This window comes from Pangasianodon hypophthalmus, chromosome 29 (genome assembly GCF_027358585.1).
Source record: "Pangasianodon hypophthalmus isolate fPanHyp1 chromosome 29, fPanHyp1.pri, whole genome shotgun sequence".
Lineage (NCBI taxonomy): Eukaryota > Metazoa > Chordata > Actinopteri > Siluriformes > Pangasiidae > Pangasianodon > Pangasianodon hypophthalmus.
Window position 1 is genome coordinate 13,498,951 of NC_069738.1, and position 18,756 is coordinate 13,517,706.

The 18,756-nt window shown below is 39.2% G+C and overlaps 1 protein-coding gene across 1 annotated transcript; it reads right to left on the bottom strand.

Moving 5' to 3' along the window:
* Window positions 1–636: 636 nt before the first annotated feature.
* scamp3 (secretory carrier membrane protein 3) lies at window positions 637–11,539 on the bottom strand. The gene is made up of 10 exons (XM_053231511.1): window positions 10,834–11,539; window positions 10,698–10,792; window positions 10,517–10,600; window positions 9,655–9,771; window positions 8,873–8,996; window positions 7,386–7,514; window positions 6,293–6,452; window positions 5,383–5,484; window positions 5,154–5,271; window positions 637–2,472 (listed from the first exon to the last, which is right to left on the bottom strand). Exons 2-10 carry the CDS (start codon window positions 10,749–10,751, stop codon window positions 2,323–2,325), a joined length of 1,038 nt encoding a protein of 345 aa, XP_053087486.1. The 5' UTR covers window positions 10,752–10,792; window positions 10,834–11,539; the 3' UTR covers window positions 637–2,322.
* Window positions 11,540–18,756: the final 7,217 nt, after the last annotated feature.

The window sequence follows — 18,756 nt, forward strand, 5'->3', positions numbered from 1 at the left end:
GAGAATGCAGATTTCACAGTCTGTAAAGAGAGGATTGCCACAATGAATTTCACAGATGCCCCTGCTAGCCTCTCAAAGCTCTTACAAACATGTATGCCTTTATAGTTAGATGAAATAACACACAATTTCATGTAATTACATCAAGTATACTCCTAACACTTAGTGTAAATTGCGGTCCTTTAATGATGAACACCAAATGTGATTCAGTTAGTAGTGACTCAATAATAATAATAATAATAATAATAATAATAATAATAATAATCATCATCATCATCATCATCATCATCATTACCATCATCATCATCACCACAACTGTGTTCACTAATTACCTTCTTTTTTACTTTTTACTTTTATTGGATGCTGTTTGACAAAACTGGAGCTCTTGCTTTAGGAAAGAAGAGATTTAGAGAACCACACACCCAAAAAACACACAACCACACACACAATTGCATGCAGTCTATGGTGAAGGAAATGAAAATATGTTGAATGAAATCCTAAAAACTAGTTAATAAGCAACTAGTTCATTTAAAAATGAACTAGTTGCTAGTGTTAATGAACTAATGTTAATTCAGATTTGTCTGCCTTTGTAATCTGTAATCTACTCAGCTAACATGAAGGAAAGTCCAATTCTTTGAGTCAAATTTATTAATTTTATTAAAACAAATAAACACCACAGACAAACATGACAAGCAGCACATATTAGTGTCCACCTGATCTCACATACCTTTATCAAAACAGGAAGGCTTGGATCAAGTGTGTTAGCGCAGGTAAAATAAAAAAAACCTGTAGCCCACAACACCGAGAGAACAAAATAACACATAACTGGATAAATACATTTGGCATTGTGCAAAAAACGTAGACTGGCGATCGTAGGAAAATACAAGAGGAGGACAGAATGTTAGACAGTTAAGTAGCATTTATACATTTTCATACAAATCACTGAACAATAAGATCCTGGATGATGGCTGCTGGCACTTTGCTTTAGTCTTAACAGTCTGGAACTGTTTCATTCACAAAATGACAGAATGAAGGTATGAATGAAGGATTTTAAAGGTGTGTTAATTCAGACTTGTCTATAATATATACATTTTACACTTATTATTCTTTCAGGACAGTAAGCAATGAACAGGCGCTGGATCATGAGGTCTCTTGGGCACACATGTTTTAAGACTGAGAGATTTCAAACAACACAAATGTACACTGGGAAAAGGAAATTCACCATGCAGAATGACATTTCAAAATAAACACGAAAACTGGGAACCGTAAGGCTCTATGTTTGTAATCGCGGCAGCGAGGCATAAGCCCGACAGCGTTACGTTCAACTGAAGCCACTAATCTTTTACAAATAAAGTGATTTAGAGGATTTAAACAGAGGCGAAAATAATTCATCTTTCTCCTGACTGTTTTTACATAGAGCCCAGGGAATTTTGGCACACAGTATTAGATTACAGAGCAAGATTATAAAGCAACTTTAATATAGGCTAGTATCAGTATTATTATCCTTTAGCACACACTTATCTTATATGTTTCTTTTCATTTGTTTCCACAACTGTAGGGAGCATTATATACTGTAGATCGTTTTATTTCGAACTGTAACTGCTGGATACAAAGATTTATTTTTTTGCATAAATTATGAATTATGACTTATATTCAATTTCTGATGCCTCTGAAGTGCTTCACACTTTATTCAAGCAGGTTAACAAACCATTACATTTCCTACAGTAGAAAATAGGAAACTGTCCTATGACTTTCAAAAAAAAAATATCATGTTTTTTTTTCCTTTTTCAAACTTGGAGTGGCCAGATCTGTGTGGACAGCTTGCGATTTAACATTAACATTTACGCAGCATTTATATACTAATGAGGGGGAGAGAGAATGAGACAGAGAGAGAGAGAGAGAGAATGAGACAGATAGAGAGAGAGAGATACCTGTGTGGTGCAGTTTAATCTACTTGGCAGCGCTTTCCTAATCAATTTATCATTCACAATGACAATAAAGAACAAAGAAACAAATCCCAAAAACTGCCACTCTCACCTAGTTTATGGTTCTGCCGATCGGTAATGACAGCCATGTGGTCAAGGGTATGATAAACAAGGTTAATTATAAGGCTAACAAAAAAAAAAACATCAAGTAATTAAATTTTGCCTTGATCTATTGTATCTATTCCTCCCACACAAGCAAAAGGGCCTAGTGTATGTTTCGAAACAGTGTCGGACTGCAAGTATCGAAATATACAGAATTCTCTCTATACCTGTAGACTCTTTTTGAGCTCATACTCATCCTCAGTTTCTCCCCAGCCCCCCATTCATGCTGCCTTTCAGTCTAACGGGCTCCGGTGAAGGCCCCTTGCGCTGCCGAGGCGGTGGCGTTCACGGCTGCTTGGCGCACGGCGTCGTTTGAAAGCACCCCAGTGGCAAACTCTGCCTGGGCCTTCTGGAAGCTGGCGCCGGTCTGCCTGTAGAGAGAGTGGACCTGGGCGAGGGAGATAAAAGAGAGTAGTGATGGAATTACCACATTATCTGCAAGCAAAGAAGCAATGTAAATGAGAGGCCTGAAATCTTGGCGCCCAACGATTAAAGCGGATAGGAAAATGAGACAAGCTCGCTGAATGTTACTCTACTTTGCATGAATCAAGGCTGAATGCCTAATCGTTTGGTAGCTGCTTTTCCTAACTGCAGATGACATCAAAGGTGCACACACCTTTAGCACTCAACTGTTTCAGCTCGGCTCATGTCTCACACACTGACATCGTACAGTCATTACATCATCCTGGATCTTTTGTGTGCACAAAATTCAACGCACAAAATCCTAATTCGGTATGAGATTATACAGCGGTGTCTCGATATCTCAATACAACACTGAAAATGTGCTTTAGGCTTCCACTGATTAAAACAGTCAACATTATAAAAGTACAACAAAAATTAATTTCAAAATTAATAACGACAGTGTTTGTGATCCATTCAGACTCTCGAATGTAACAAAATTAAACATGGGTAATTAAACATGTGTGCAAGTGTGCAAGACAGTCAGGTCTCAGCAAAATTTCTACAGTTCTACTAAAACTCAAAAACCGCAAAAATAGACTCAAGACTAGCCCAAAAACTTTCACACATTTCATGTTACCATACATTTCCTGTGTTAAGTCAATTAGGGTATCTATTTTATTTCCATAACAGGTCGTGTCAAAATAATAGCTAAGAGACAGATTTATTTCAGCTTTTATTTACTACAGTCACCCTCCGAAAGTAAAATACTCAGCCTTGCTGTTTGACTGTTTTGCTATACACTGAAGACATTTGGGTTTGAGATCCAAAGATGAATATAAGACGATAGATCAGCTTTCATTTCCTGATAATTACATCTAGAGGAGTTAAACAACTTCAAACATGGCACCTTTGGTGGCAGACCACCCAATTTACAGTGAGCAAAAGTACTGGAACTATATTAACAGTCTTAATATAAAGAACACTTAATATTTGGTTGAATATTCCTTGCTTGCAATAACTGCGTCAATCCGGTGACCTAATGACATCACCAAACTGCTGCATTCTTCTTTAGTGATTTTCCAGGCTTGTAGCGTAGCTTCTTTCAGTTGTTGATTGTTTTGGGGGTTTCTCCCTTTAGTCTCCTCTTCAGGAGATGAAATACTGCTCAACTGGTTTAAGGTCTGGTGATTGACCTGGCCAATCTAAAACTTTCCACTGTTTCCCCCTGAAACAGTCCTTTGTTGTGTTGGCAGTGTGTTTTGGGTCGTTGTCCTGCTGCATGATGAAGTTCCTCCCAATTAGATTAGATGCATTTCTCTGTAAATTGGCAGACAAAATGCTTGTGTAGACTTTTTAATTCATTCTGCTGCTACCATCATGAGCTGCATCATCAGTAAAGATTAGTGAGCCTGTTCCAGAAGCAGCCATTCAAGCCCAAGCCATGACACTACTTCCATCTTGTGCTATGGCCTCTTTATTTCTGCTCTCAAAGTCTTCTTCAAACAGTGGACTGTGATACCTTCACTCCTGCCCTGTGGAGGTTGTTGGTGAAATCACTGACTGTTGTTTTTGGGTTTTTCTTCCCAGCTCTCATAATGTTCCTGTCATCAGCTGCTGTTGTTTTCCTTGGCCAACCTGTTCGATGTCTCAGTACACCTGTGGTTTCTTTCTTTTTCAGGACATTCCAAATTGTTGTATTGGCTATGCCCAATGCATGTGCAATGGCTCTGATTGATTTTCCCTCTTTTCTCAGCTTCAAAATGGTTTGTTTTTCTCCCATAGACAGCTCACTGGTCTTCATGTTGGTTTATCCTTTTTAACAACAAATGTCTTCTGAAACCTAGGACTCAAGCCAAGATTAGACATTCAGAGCTATTAACTGTTTAAACAATAAATCTAACAGGGCACACCCGGGCAATAAGAAACACCTGTCAGTCACATGTTCCAATACTTTTGATCACATGGACAAATGGGTGGGTTCAAAAAAAAAGGTGCCATTTTTTAAGTTGTTTAACAAATCTAGATGTACTTTTCCAATACATTTGGAGGGGACTGTATATCAGATTTTCAGTGGGTCAAACGTTTACATACACTTTTTTAGTATTTGTTTGCTTTGCCTTTTAATTGCTTAACTTGAATCCAACATCACCAGGCACCAGTCCCTTTTTCCAGGAAAACACCCCACAACATGATGCTGCCACCCCCATGCATCACAGTTGTCATGGTGTTCTTCAGATTAAAAGCCTCACACTTTTTCAAAATTGATGATGTACAAGGACGTGCTTTGACAGTACTGAATCTTGACATGGTCATGTCAGTAAACGTAATCTGGTTGATTGATTACTTTTTGTAGGTTTTTAATTCTCCACATTAAGAAGGAAAAGTAGTATTCTGAGAGAAGAAAGTCTTTTAACCCAGCAGGTACCACAGACATAGTTTCTTTCTATACCCTTATCGCAAGGTGTGCTGTAAGACTAGTTAACAAACGCTTACTCATGACGAACCAGTATCTTGTAGATTTTGTTTAACCATGTTGAACATGTTACAGTCACTCCTCCAAATCTGATCAGATTCACCAAACATGTTTTAGTTTAGAGCAAAGATGTAGACACATGTATGGTGATTTGCAAGATGTTTACCGCTTCCACAGAGAGGATCTGAGTTTACCTTCTTGAGCAGAACCACACCCATGGCAGCCTGAGCAGTGAAGACCAATGCATTCAAGAGCATGATCACCCCAACTGCAGTATTTGTCTTTAATGCAGCAAGACCCACTATCCAGCCACTGCGTAAGCAGAGAGTGAGACAAAAGCAAAAAAAAAAAAAACAGCAGGTGAAATGAAAGAGAGTGGCAAATGCACAAAGGTCCAGGACTGTAATGAGTTATTCATGTCACCTGAAGCCCCAGCCGGGAATGCCAATAGTCATAAGGATGTACACCACCACTTGGACGAAGAAGATGAAGAAGAACACAAAGAAGTTGAAGGAACTATCACTCCTGTTGAGATGGAGAGAGAGATCAAGCCATTATCCTAAATAGATTCCAGGATATATATAACAATATCCAATAGCCCAGCAGCTGCATGCTTCAAATCAAATCAGTGGCGTGCCTAAGGACTCATCCCCCCCCCCAAACTTTTCCACATATTGTAGTGTTACAACCAGTTAAAAATGGACTGATAATGGCACGACAGTGACTCTGCCTAATGGAGGCCATGCTACAAAAGTCAGAGACCAGGTAAGGAAGGAGCACATTAGTCAAAAAAGCAAAGGTAACTCAATGTTGTGCTACCTCCACCATGCTTCAGTGGTTCAGGGTGACTAGTGTTGGGTTTCCGCCAAACATAAGGTTTGCGCCAAGGCCAAAAAATGGATTTAATAGTGCTCCACGGGTGTTCTTTTCCAGAGCTTTGACCTGGACTTGTTTTGATAGCTCCTTGGCCTTCATGATTTTTTAGGTCTGTTCTCTAACAAACTCTAGGGCGTTCCAGGAACAGATGTATTTAGACTGATCTCCCACGGCACTTTAACTGCACAAACGTGGACTCTGTTCGACTAATTATGTGACTTCTGACTGCAACTGTTTGCACTAGAACTAATTTAGGGGTTTCACAGCAATGGGGGTGTACACTGATGCAATCAAATGTTTTGTGTTTTTTTTTTATTTTTTTAAATATTTATTTAACACTACAAAATGTGCAAGGCACTGTAACTGCTACTGTATTCCTTGTTTGAGATGCAGACTGCTCTTGACTCAAACATATTAAAAACAGGGGTGTGATGCAGATGGACTCGGTGGTACATACCTGAATGCTCTATACACAGGCCTGTACCAACAGACGAAGGAGCAGGGGGTGAAGAGCAGAAGCCAGAGGATGGCTAGGCCAAAGCCTACACCACTAGTAGTGTCCACACAAAACATAGCAAGGCAGGACATGAAGTTGAAGACCAGAGTGCAAGCTGAACCTTTATGGGGAACAAAGAGACAAAATAAGTGTTTAAAAAAACCCAAAACAAAACAGGATAACAAAAGCCAGAGCAAGGCAAACTTCTTGATACAAAAACTTTAAAGCAGTCAATCCTTAACCATTAATCCTGATCTTAAATCTGACATTCAAGTACAAATGTTACGGTATGTATAAGATTGACTGTATACAGAATATTTAAATATTAAAAGTGAATATGACTTTTTGACCTCTAGTGGTTCCAATAGGTTACTGCAAGCTTGGACAGTGCAATAACATAAGATTAATAAATACTTTTCATGAAAAAAAAGTTCAACAACTAAATTGAGACTTGTTTTTATTTAAAAAAATATACATACTACAGAGTTGTTTTGGGCTGAACCACATTATTCAATTCAATTGTATTTATATAGCGCTGTTATCAATAGACATTGTAAAACAGCTTTATAGAAATCTGGATATTGATTTAAATCTGTCTCTAATGAGCAAGCCCTAATGAGGCGACGGTGGAAAAAAAACAAAAAAACTCCCTGACACGACATGAGGAAGAAACCTTGAGAGGAACCACACTCAAAAGGAACTCATTCTCTTCTGTCTAAGTCTATCATTAAGTCTATAATATCCAAGTGAATCATTATTCCAATCATGATCTCACTGGTTTTGAAAAATCATGTAGATCAGAAACAGATGAATGTATAAACTGATATACTAATTAAAAATCTAATATAAAAAGTAATATCCAATCAAGATGAAGACTCGGCAAATTCAGATATGGAGTTAAAGGAATATGAAACCTTTACAGCATAATCCAAGAGGTGCATTAATAGTTAGTGTATACTACCATAACCTAACATCATCAAATTAACCGTATCACAGTGTATCATCACATTCATTTATTCAGAGAAAAACATTCAACAAACAAAATACAGCTTACACATCCAGTAGTAGTACATGATGGTGACGATGCGCTGAAAGCCCTGGCTGATCTCCACGTTAATGTCATGATAGAAGCACGGACCCACCGGACAGAAAGATGGCAATGGAGGCCAATTCTTCTGAGAGGCTAAAACCAACAGAGTTATGTCATTCAACCATGTTGCACACACCCATTCAATCTCTTCCTGATATGTGAGCTCTCCTTATCTTCCGCTCTCCACAGTACACATTAGAGAATAATACTTTCATCCAAAGTGACAAATAAGTGATGCAGAATACGCATTGTGCATAGAACTGTTACAGCACCATGACATTATTACACCTGTTGCAAGACTACATTTGCATCAATGCATCTGAAACAAGGCGATCCAGCGTTAGGTAGAATAATTTTAAAAGTATTTTCCCTGTGATGCCTCATTTTGTCGTTGTTTCCAGCGTGATGAAAGTCATATAAGCTGTACCTTAGTACCCAGGCTGGATTTGGTGACCTTTCTTGCCCAGGTACCACACAAACCAAACCAGGAAATACGGGCAAAGCTAAAAATAGTGCACACTTGTCAAACCCAGTTATCAGAGAATCATCTGTCATCACAGACTTTTGTGTGTTTTGCTTTTTGGTTTCTTCAGTGTTATCTGGTTCGGCAGAACAAAATTCACTATGGCCAGAAAGTGTGTGGACAACGTTGATGCAATGAGTGTGTTCCAGTTTGTGGCTGAGGTCAGGGCTCTGTGCAGGACACTCGAGTTCTTCCACTCCAACCTTCACACACCATGTCTTCATGGAGCTCGCTTTGTGCACAGGGGCATTGTCATGCTGGAACAGGTTTGAGCCTCTTAGTTCCAGTGAAGGGAAACTGTAATGCTACAGCACACAGAGACGTTCTATACAACTGTGTGCTTCCAAATTTGCGACAACAGTTCAGGGAAGAACCACATACAGGTGTGATGGTCAGCTGTCCACAAATGTTTGGCCATATAGTGTACTTACTTCTAGTTTTACTTCTGTTTTACTTCAAATGGCTTAAATGTGCTTTCAGGAATGTTTTATCATCACGATACAAATTGGTCTAAAATAGCTGTGTAGATTGTTATTGAAGTTAAATTACGAATACATGTAGAAACAACTTTAAACTATGGGCAACACTGGAATATTATGAACTGATAGTTAACAGCTATAGTATTCTGTCTTTTTTTAAATTAATAAAAATGCATTTGGATGACATGCATTTAACAAGAAATAAGAAGTGTCCATCAAAGCACATTCCATCAAATTCCTGATTAATCAGAGAACATTTTGATGTGCTTGAAAAAGATGAGAAGGAAACAAGATCAGAAAAAAATGAGGAGTGAAAACAGTCCGATTTACAAACTGAGCCATCATTAAACACAAGGATTTAATAACTAATAATGAAACAGCCAGTCAAGCTACGAATGATACAATCGGCTGGAGCTGCAGCTGTATGTTCATCTGACTCGTGTACTCACTGGATCCCGTGCTGCGGCTTTGGGAGTCGAGCTCTCTCTCCCTCCTCTCCAGCTCCCTTGCTTTCCTCTCCAACTCCTCCTGCTTCCTCAGCAAGTCAGCTGTTGTGGCGTTCACTGCAGATTGCTTCGGAGAGAGTGAGATTAGAGGATCCACTTAACTGATTGCAGTGTGTTGGAAACATTGCTGCTTAATACTCCACCCTATTTCGCTCAGGGTGCTAGGATGCTTTATCTTTTAATCCTGACATGTTCATGAAGCTTGGAAAGCTTCCGTTAAAGAGAAGTTCCCCTGTATGATTACTCACATCATATACGTGCACTTTGCTGATATATACTGTAGTTACTGACTGTACAGTATATCTGCATATCTGTTGCGATACAAAATTGCTCAGTGGAAAGGATCCTCCACGTTCTTCTTTTGTTAAAAAGAAGCTAGCCAGCTAACTGTGAAGAGTGATGTATATTTACCTTGTCACAACAGCGAACTTTATAGTCAGTGATAAAGATTTAACAAGAGAATATGTCTTTATGTATATCTAAGTGATCTAAAGCTAATACTTGTATATACAGTATAACTCATCTAAAGATAAAAAGTGCTGCTGTGTTTACTGTTCATGCTGGGAGCAGCCATGTTGATTTGATGTCACTTGCTGAACTCGGGGTTGAGGAAACCGTCCCGGGTAGGACTTCTGAGTTGAGGTGGCGTATTTTTTCTTAGTCGGCGGTCGGAAATAAAGTTTAGTCAAATGTGGCATTAGTATCAAGGTAGCGAAGAAACACACCTGTGTGCTGTAGGATCCATAATTCCTGGGTTCTGTGGGCGTAGTCCTGCTAGGCAGAGTCTGAGGTGGGAGGGTTGGTGGTGCGGTTGGTGGCGCGACCTCGTAAGGAGGCGGAGGCTATAATATGAAAAAAAAATTTTTAGTAATCACCATGATTACAAAGTGCTTCGACATCATCAGCTCTATACAGTGAGTTATGAGTGAGATGTGTTTCTAGTATATTATTAGCCAGCCATCATGGTGTAAACAACATGTTCAACAGGAATTACGTTACATAAATAGGACACATAACAAGCCACAGAGGCTAGATCTGAAACACTAATATGGGTAATGTGATAATACATGGAGTCTACAGTCACTTAGTGAGCTCACATGTCTAATAAGGTCAATACAGAACCAGGTCACACTCAACATGCAATCACGCTCAACGAGGAACATTAGGAGATAAAACTATTGCAAAATTACTCCTTACTCTGAATATAAGTGTGTGACATCAAGTATAATCTGTGTAATGAATGATGCAAATAGTATCTTATATTAGCAATAACTCCTTATTCCCCTTATACATGGCGTTCCCAGTTTGGCTGTCTGGGATTTAGCTCGTGTTTTGTAATTAAAGTAATTAAAATGGAGTCTGATGAAGTTTAATGTACTCCAGACATACAGAGCATATTTTGTATATTATAATATACATGTGGAGTATATTTTGTATATAATAATAATAATAATAATAATAATAATCCTCTAGGCTTTCATGTGTAGGGTTATAATCACAGAGCACTAACAGTGATGTGTTTAATAATCCCATATCCGTGTATATGATGTAAGAGGAGATGAGATTTGTGATTTGTGAGCTTTTTACCCCACTCGCCCTGTTGTCGAAGGGATTGTACAGGTCCAGTGTGGGATAGTCTGAGCTGCCGCTGTGTTGAGTCACTGAAGGATCCTGTAAACATTAAACACACACAGTTATAGGATCAACCATATATTTAATCAGTAGATCACCCAAAAAATAAAAAAATAAAAAAACCCAACCCAATCACCTGGAATGGATTGTGATCCTCAGTGGGCTCAGGGAAACTTGTGTACTTCGACATGTCTGGTTAATGTGCAGCTGGAGAGCAGAGTGAGCTTGTCCCAGTGATCCCAGTGATCCCAGTGAGCTTGTCTCAGTGATCTCAGTGATCCCAGTGATCCCAGTGATCTCAGTGATCCCAGTGAGCTTGTCTCAGTGATCTCAGTGATCCCAGTGAGCTTGTCTCAGTGATCTCAGTGAGCTTGTCTCAGTGATCTCAGTGATCTTGTCCCAGTGATCTCAGTGATCCCAGTGAGCTTGTCTCAGTGATCTCAGTGAGCTTGTCTCAGTGATCTCAGTGATCTTGTCCCAGTGATCTCAGTGATCCCAGTGAGCTTGTCTCAGTGATCTGAGTGATCTCAGTGATCTTGTCCCAGTGATCTCAGTGATCTCAGTGATCCCAGTGAGCTTGTCTCAGTGATCCCAGTGATCTCAGTGATCTCAGTGAGCTTGTCTCAGTGATCTGAGTGATCTGTCCTGACACACCTGTGGGATGCCTATCAGGATCTCTGGGGCATGATCTGATCTGATCTGATCACTGCTTTTGATTGAGAGAGCGAAGCTAAGCAAGACTGCGTCAGATCACACCGACCTGGTACAGGAACAATCCTCCTAGTCAACAAAACTATTAACTCTCAAAGTCCTCCTGTTTGCCTCGGCGACGAAATGAATCCTCTGTGTCGGATCACGCTATGCTTTTATAAACCTGACGAACATTACAATGGATTTATTTACTTCTGGTATCGCAGGAAAGAATGGAACAAGGAAGTGCAGAGTCATGTGACTGCAGCTAGGAAGCACGTGAGCAGTGAGGTCAGAGCAGGGCGGGTCTCCCAGCGGCGGTGTTGCTGCTGTTGTTCTCTGGATGCTGGAATCTGATTGGTCAGAAGCGGTGCATTATTTCTGTAGAACAGCGCGGCTCGGAAAGTAGTTCCGGCTGCACCACGAACCATAGACTAATATTAATGCGCTCATTCTAATGCATTATTGTTTCTATAGTAAAAGCTCATACACTTAGTATCTCGTTATTTTCTCTTACAACGTCATTTTTGACTTAGTATCTCCTTATTTTGACTTACACAGTCATTATTTTAGCTTAGTATCTCATTATTGTGACTTCTTATCTCATTATTTTCTCTTATGAAGTCAGTATTTTGACTTTGTATCTCATTATTTTTACTAAGTATTTTTTTATCTTGACTTATCTTGACTAAATCATTATTTTGACTTACTGTCTCCTAATTTTGACTTACTAAGTCATTATTTTGAATACTACAGTGTGGTTGAATTCCTGAATCTGATTGGTCAGAAGCTGTGAATTTCTGTAGAAAGTGGCTCAGAAAGTAGTTCGGGCTGTAGCTGGAAAGATAGATTAATACTACATTGTTTCTATAGTAACAGCTCATACACAGGGATTTTTTATTTTTCAATTGCTATGTCATTATTTTGACTTTGTTTCTCATTGGTTTGACTTACTAAGTTGTTATTTTGACTTAGTATCTCATTATTTTGACACAGTATCTTGTTACTTTGATTTAGTATCCTGACTTACTAAATCACTATTTTGACTTAGTATCTTGTTATTTTGACTTAGTATTTCATTATTTTGATTAACTTTTTCATTATTGACACATAAATGAGCCTAATTTTTATTAATAAATAAAAAAGTGTTATTGTTTAACAAAGTAAAAGTTACAAGAACCACAAGGTATGAATATTTTTTCAGTTGCTATGTGATTATTTTGACTTACTAACTTGTTATTTTGACTTTGTATCTCCTTATTTTCACTTACTTTCTCCTTATTTTGACTTAGCAAATCATTGTTCTGACTTAGTAGCTTGTTTTTGCAACTTACTAAGTTGGTGTGACGTTAATATTAATGCGCTATTCTAATATCATTTCTATAGTAACAGCTCATTCACATGGACTTGTATGGAGACGCTCCACATGATCTAAGACTAATTAGTATTAATACATAAAAAAGTGATTTTGTTTAACAACGAAAAATGTATAATCATTGATATGGTGAAGTATTTTTTTGTTAGGAGACATTTATTTAATATTTATGGAAGGAGTCTACGTTATCAGAGCTTTGTAACAGTCACGGTGCTTTGCACAGTTTCCCAGCAGAGGAAAGTCTTCAGGACAGAGTGTCTATGCCGTATAGAACAGTATAGTATGTCTGTGACGTACAGAACCATTTCTAATGTAAGATATATTGCAAAGATTGGGAGAAGGAAAGGGAGGTTATGGAATGGATAATGTCTGTACACCAGAAATAAGTGTGATACACTTGTTTCTCACTCAAAGGCTGAGAAAAAGCAGAAACGTTTCCTATTTTCAGGTCTTTTGTGTGGTTTTGGAGAAATTTAATAGTTAAAGATATAATGGTTAATGCTTCTACACTGTACGCTGGATGACTGTACGCCTTTGACTCTCAACTGTCTATTACAGGGTTACTCTAAAAATTCATCACATTCAATAGCCTATAGCACAAGTCAAGTGTTATAGCTTCTTGACTTCGATTTGTTTCACGCTATGTCGTTAGTAATGTCGGCCTCCCACACCAAAATCTATGATCACGAGCCACTGCTGATCTGTGTTGTTATCATCATCAGAGGGTCTGTGAATTTATTCCACTATTTAGAAAGGAAACAGTTTACTCTCTTTCTAATTAAAGCTGAGGTCACATTCTTCATAGATGCCATTGAAACGTGTAGGCTTTATGATGAAGAATCCTCACTTCCTATGTAAATGATAATTCCTGTTTTACTTATAGTCCTAATTTCAATTGTATATGGGTTTTATTATGTATTTTGAAAGTTGTATATTTTTGTGATTCTGTGATTTAAAAAACAAAACAAAACAAAGGGTTAACCCAGCCAGAAGTCAGTCCCGTTATTGAGGTTACACATCACACAAAAAGGGTGTTTAATGCTTTATGACTCTAGCCTATGTGTACTGTGCATGTGTGTCATGACATTACAGCACATTTTGTTGACGCAGCAAATTCTCTTTTAGTAATAAGAATATTTTATTAATGTAAACAATCTGAATAAAACAAAGTGTTGAATAGCTTAATTGGTAATTTTCATAAGTTGTAATTACATAAAAATGATTGGAAACAAGATTCCATATTAAGTAAGGGCTAGATGAAAATTCTCATAATCAGTTAATCTTAAATGTATTTTTCAAGAACGCAAAATGGAGGAGGTTTAGACCATCATACTCGATACTATTCATAAAGACTTTTTAATATTATGCTTTTAATGTTATGATAAAAGTTCTATTGCAGTGTTTGCATTTGTAAGTTAAAATCATTTTCACTCAGTTTTCGTGGCGTGAAGGTTTGTGCTCACATGGCAGAGTGACTCAAGCTGTAAACTGTTAATGCGTGTGTGGTACATACTACGCTACCTAATCCTGACTGTAATCCTAAATAGGAGTGGAACCAGCTCAGGGCTGACCATGTTCCAGAGATGCTCAGTGAGGATTCTTTTATCTACTGCGTCAAAAGCTGTGCTATGTTCAGAACGAAAACCCGATTCATACAGGTTGTTCAGCTTGATTCAAAAGAGGACAACTCAGGTCTATGCAGGAGAGGCAACTCCAACTTAATTCTGTGGATGATGGCTAAATCAACACCACGTCCACCATCACAATGTCAAGAAGTAATATTAAATCAAATTTTTGTGATATTAAATCGGGTAAGTAAGTAAGTAAGTAAATAAATAAATAATCAATCCCTCAGTGGCTCCCAATTGGTGCAACAGAAAAGCTTTTGCCCTATTGTTGTGAGATCACAAGTTCAAGTCCCAACAATGTCACAGTCATCGACGACCAGGAGCCAAGGGAGCAAAATTGCCTGAGCAAAAGTGCTGTCTGGCTGGGTGGGATGATGTTACTCTCTCTCTCTCACCTGTCAGTCACAGTGACACTAGCCAATCGTGGGCATCATGTGTCACGTGTCTAGCTTCATGTGTCTCAGAGGAAGCAGGGATTAGCTTTTGCCCTTCCTGGTTGGTAGCTATAACATGATGGAGAGAGTGGGAGGGAATTGGCAGTTTAACAAATAGGGAGGAAAATAATATATATATATTGTCTCTCATTCAGATAAAACACAGAAAACATATGTGAAAAACATACAAAATAAAAAGTTGATAGTAAAACACTACAGTCTCTATTGTCTCTATTTTTATTTTATTTCCCTAAATTTTTATATGTCTATATTTTGTTTACTTTATTAATATTATTTTTTTATTTCTTGTATTTTACTGTTACTGTACTAAGCACTAGTACACCAAGACAAATTCCTTGTACATGTAAACCTACGGTACTTGGCAATAAAGGTGATTCTGATTCTGGTTCTGGTTCTGAGACGAAATAGTTTGGTAATTACAATGAGACGCATCTACAATAAATCTGCTATGTCACTTTATCTTCGAGATGTGTTGTTTCTTTTCTGATCATTTATCTTCGAGATGTGTTGTTTCTTTTCTGATCATTTATCTTCGAGATGTGTTGTTTCTTTTCTGATCATTTATCTTCGAGATGTGTTGTTTCTTTTCTGATCATTTAAGCGTCACCTCATCTCACATACGGGTTCAAATCACAGAGCATCACTGAAATCCCTGAAGACATCTTCACACTGGACATCCTGCTCAAAAACATTCTGAGCCTTCTGAGTTCATGCAGGCCATTTTACAGTTTCTAAGAGTTTCTAGGAGTAATATCATGATGATTGTTTTTTCCCCAGACTCTATCTGCAGGTAGGAAGCACTTCCACCCACAAACTTCCTTATAATCTCTTATTATTTTACGAACATAATCCATAATCCATTAGGGATATATGTACCATTGTACTTATCAGAGTTTTTTATTCCTGAACTTTCCAGCCACACAACGTACTTAAAATCTTTTATATAATATGAACAGCAGATTTCTTGGGTTTAATAAAATTGCAGTTCACATAAATTATTACTGTTTGGAGCAATCGCCATACAAATACTTCTTGGAGCCCTGGGAGTTTCCAGACCCTACTTTGAGAGCCATGCATGTAAAATCCCTAATTTACCTACATCTCACGTCTCACTTCACAGCCTTCCCACTCTTGGGGTTTGTCCTGATGTAGTATGTTTGGTGCATCATCATGTTTGAAACCTCTGTCTTTGTCCACGTCTGAACCTCCTGGCAGAGGCATCTAGATTTTGAGCTGATACAGTCTCCTTCAAAAGTACTGGAATGGCAAGGCCCATTTTTTTAATTTTTGCTATACACTGAAGACACTTGGGATTGAGATAAAAAAAAAGATGACTATGAGATGATAGAGCTGAATTTTCAGCTTCATTTCCTGATATTTACATCTAGATGTGTTAAACAAATTATAAAGCACCTTTTGTTTGATCCCACCCATTTTTCAAGTGATCAGAAATATTGGAACATGAGACTGACAGGTGTTTCTTGTAGCCCAGGTTTGCCCTGTTAGATTGATTGTTTAAACCATTAATAGCATTCTGAAAGCAGACATTCAGCTAGCCAGGCTAACTGCTCATCGCTTTGGAAGGATAGCAGTACTGTATGGTGGCGATAGTCTGTGTATTTACACCAACAGTGAATGGTGTAGGAATGCTGTAGTGGTCTCGAGCTATTGTTCCTCTCTGGTGGAGCTTATGACTGTAAAGTGCTGTCCATACTACCTGCCCAGAGAGTTTACCACCGTGCTCATAGTCACAGTGTACATTCCACCTGGCGCTAACACAAGGGAAGCACTAAATGATCAGTAATCAGTATCAACAACCTACAGACAGTGCACTATGACCGATTTTTCATTGTGGCCAGGGACTTTAACCATGCAAACCTGAAATCAATGCTGCCAAAATACTGCCAGCATGTTGATTACGCGACCCATGAAACAAACATTCTAGACCTTGTTTACACCAGCATTTACGGTGCTTGCAAGGCTGCACCAGCCCTCACCTCGGTTGCTCAGACCGTATCTCTGTTATGCTAATCCCATCTTACAGACCACTTCTGAAATGTGCCAAACCGGTTCTGAAACAGGAGAGAACCTGGTCTGAAGGAGCCATTTCAGCACTTCAGGACTGTTTTGAGCACACAGACTGCGACGTGTTCAGAGAGGCTGCTACATACAACCACACCACAGATTCGGAAGAATACACAGCATGACTGCCTGGCTACACAGATGACGTGAGTTCCTTCATGACCATCACCACACATGCAAACCAGAAACCGTGGATGACATCAGAGGTGTGCACTGCCTTCGGGTCTGAAGACAGGTGGTCTGTGCAAAGGCAGCCCTCCACACAGCAAGGGCCAATCAGTCCCTATGCACGAAGAATCCACAGCCACTTCCTAAACCTCAGGGACAAACAGCGTATGTGGCAAGTATTCAAGCCATCACAGACTACGAAGCTACAGCATATGTCTGTGGTGGTAAAGCCTCACTCCCAGATGCACTGAAAGATTTCTACGCAAGGTTCGAAGCACAGAACAACATGCTGGTAGGAAAGATCACCGCAACTCCCACTGACCAAGTACTTTGTATGTCTGCAGAAGATGTCAGAAATGTTCATAGACTTCAGTTCAGGAAAATCATCCCACATCAACTGATTGAAAAGCTGAGCCTACTGTGTTTGACCTTCTCTCTCTGCAGCTGGTTCCTGGACATCAGGACTGGCAACACCACCTCCAGCACCACCACACTGAACACTGGCACCCCGCAGGGCTGTGTGCTCAGTCCGCTGCTGTTTACACTGCTGACTCATGACTGTGCTGTGAAGTACATTTCAAATCACATTACTGTTTGCTGATGATATTACAGTTGTGGGCCTCATCAGCAGCAATGATGAGTCACCATACAGGGAGGAGGTGGATAAGCTCGCAGAATAGTGTAGAGACAAAAAAATGTATCTCTTAATGTTGATAAGACCAAATAGATGATTGTTGACTTCAAGATCTGAGTAGACCACTCACAGCTGCACATAAACAGAACAACAGTGGAGAGAGTCAAAAGCTCCAAGTTTCTGGATGTGCACATGACAGAGGACCTCTCCTGCACTCTCAACACCACCTGCCTAGCACCTCCACTTTCTACAGAGGCTGAAGAAAGCAAACCTCAATCCTCTCATCCTCACCACCTTCTACAGAGGGACAATAGATAGCATCCAGACCAACTGTCTCACCGTGTGGTATGAGAACTGCACAGTCTCTGACCACAAGACCCTACAGCGGATTGTGAGAGCAGTGGAAATGATCATCGGGTCTCTCTAACCACTATTAACGTCTCTTTCAACAGCCGCTCCATCTGCAAAGCCACCAGCATTGCGTACAACCCCTTACCCATCTCATGGACTTCTGACCTTCCTGCCACCACCAGACTCCACAATAGTTTCTTCCCTGAGGCAGTCAGATTACTCAACACCCTGCTGCCTCCCGACGTTCGCCTGGACTAATGAAACGCCTAACCCAGACTCAATACCACTGCACACCTGCACTTTATAAAGCTGCATCAGACACTTTTTATTTATGAAACTCTTTTTGAGGCCAATATTGCTGCTACTTTATTTGCTGCTACTGCACATAATAGTTTACAGTCCATTGTGCAATAGCTTTCCTGCACAACACTGTTCTATTGTCCTGTGAATCTATTGCTCTGTGTATCTTTTGTCCTGTGTGTTCATTGTTCTGTGTATTCATTGTTCTGTGTATTTATTGTCCTGCACTCATCTCACACTGTTGTGTATTTGCACTTTATGTAGTCTTGTGTAATGTACTACTATACTGTTATGTGTTGCACCATAGTCCTGGAGAAATGAAATTTCATTCCAATGTATACAAGCTGTATAGAGGAATGACAATAAAACCCACTCGACTTGAATGTGTAAAGGACATTAGTGTAACTGAATAACCTCTTCCTACTTGATTCTTACAAGACAGAACTACTTCTACTAGGACCACAAAGTTATAAATAAGCTTTCTGATTATCTAGTAAGTCCAGATGGCCTTT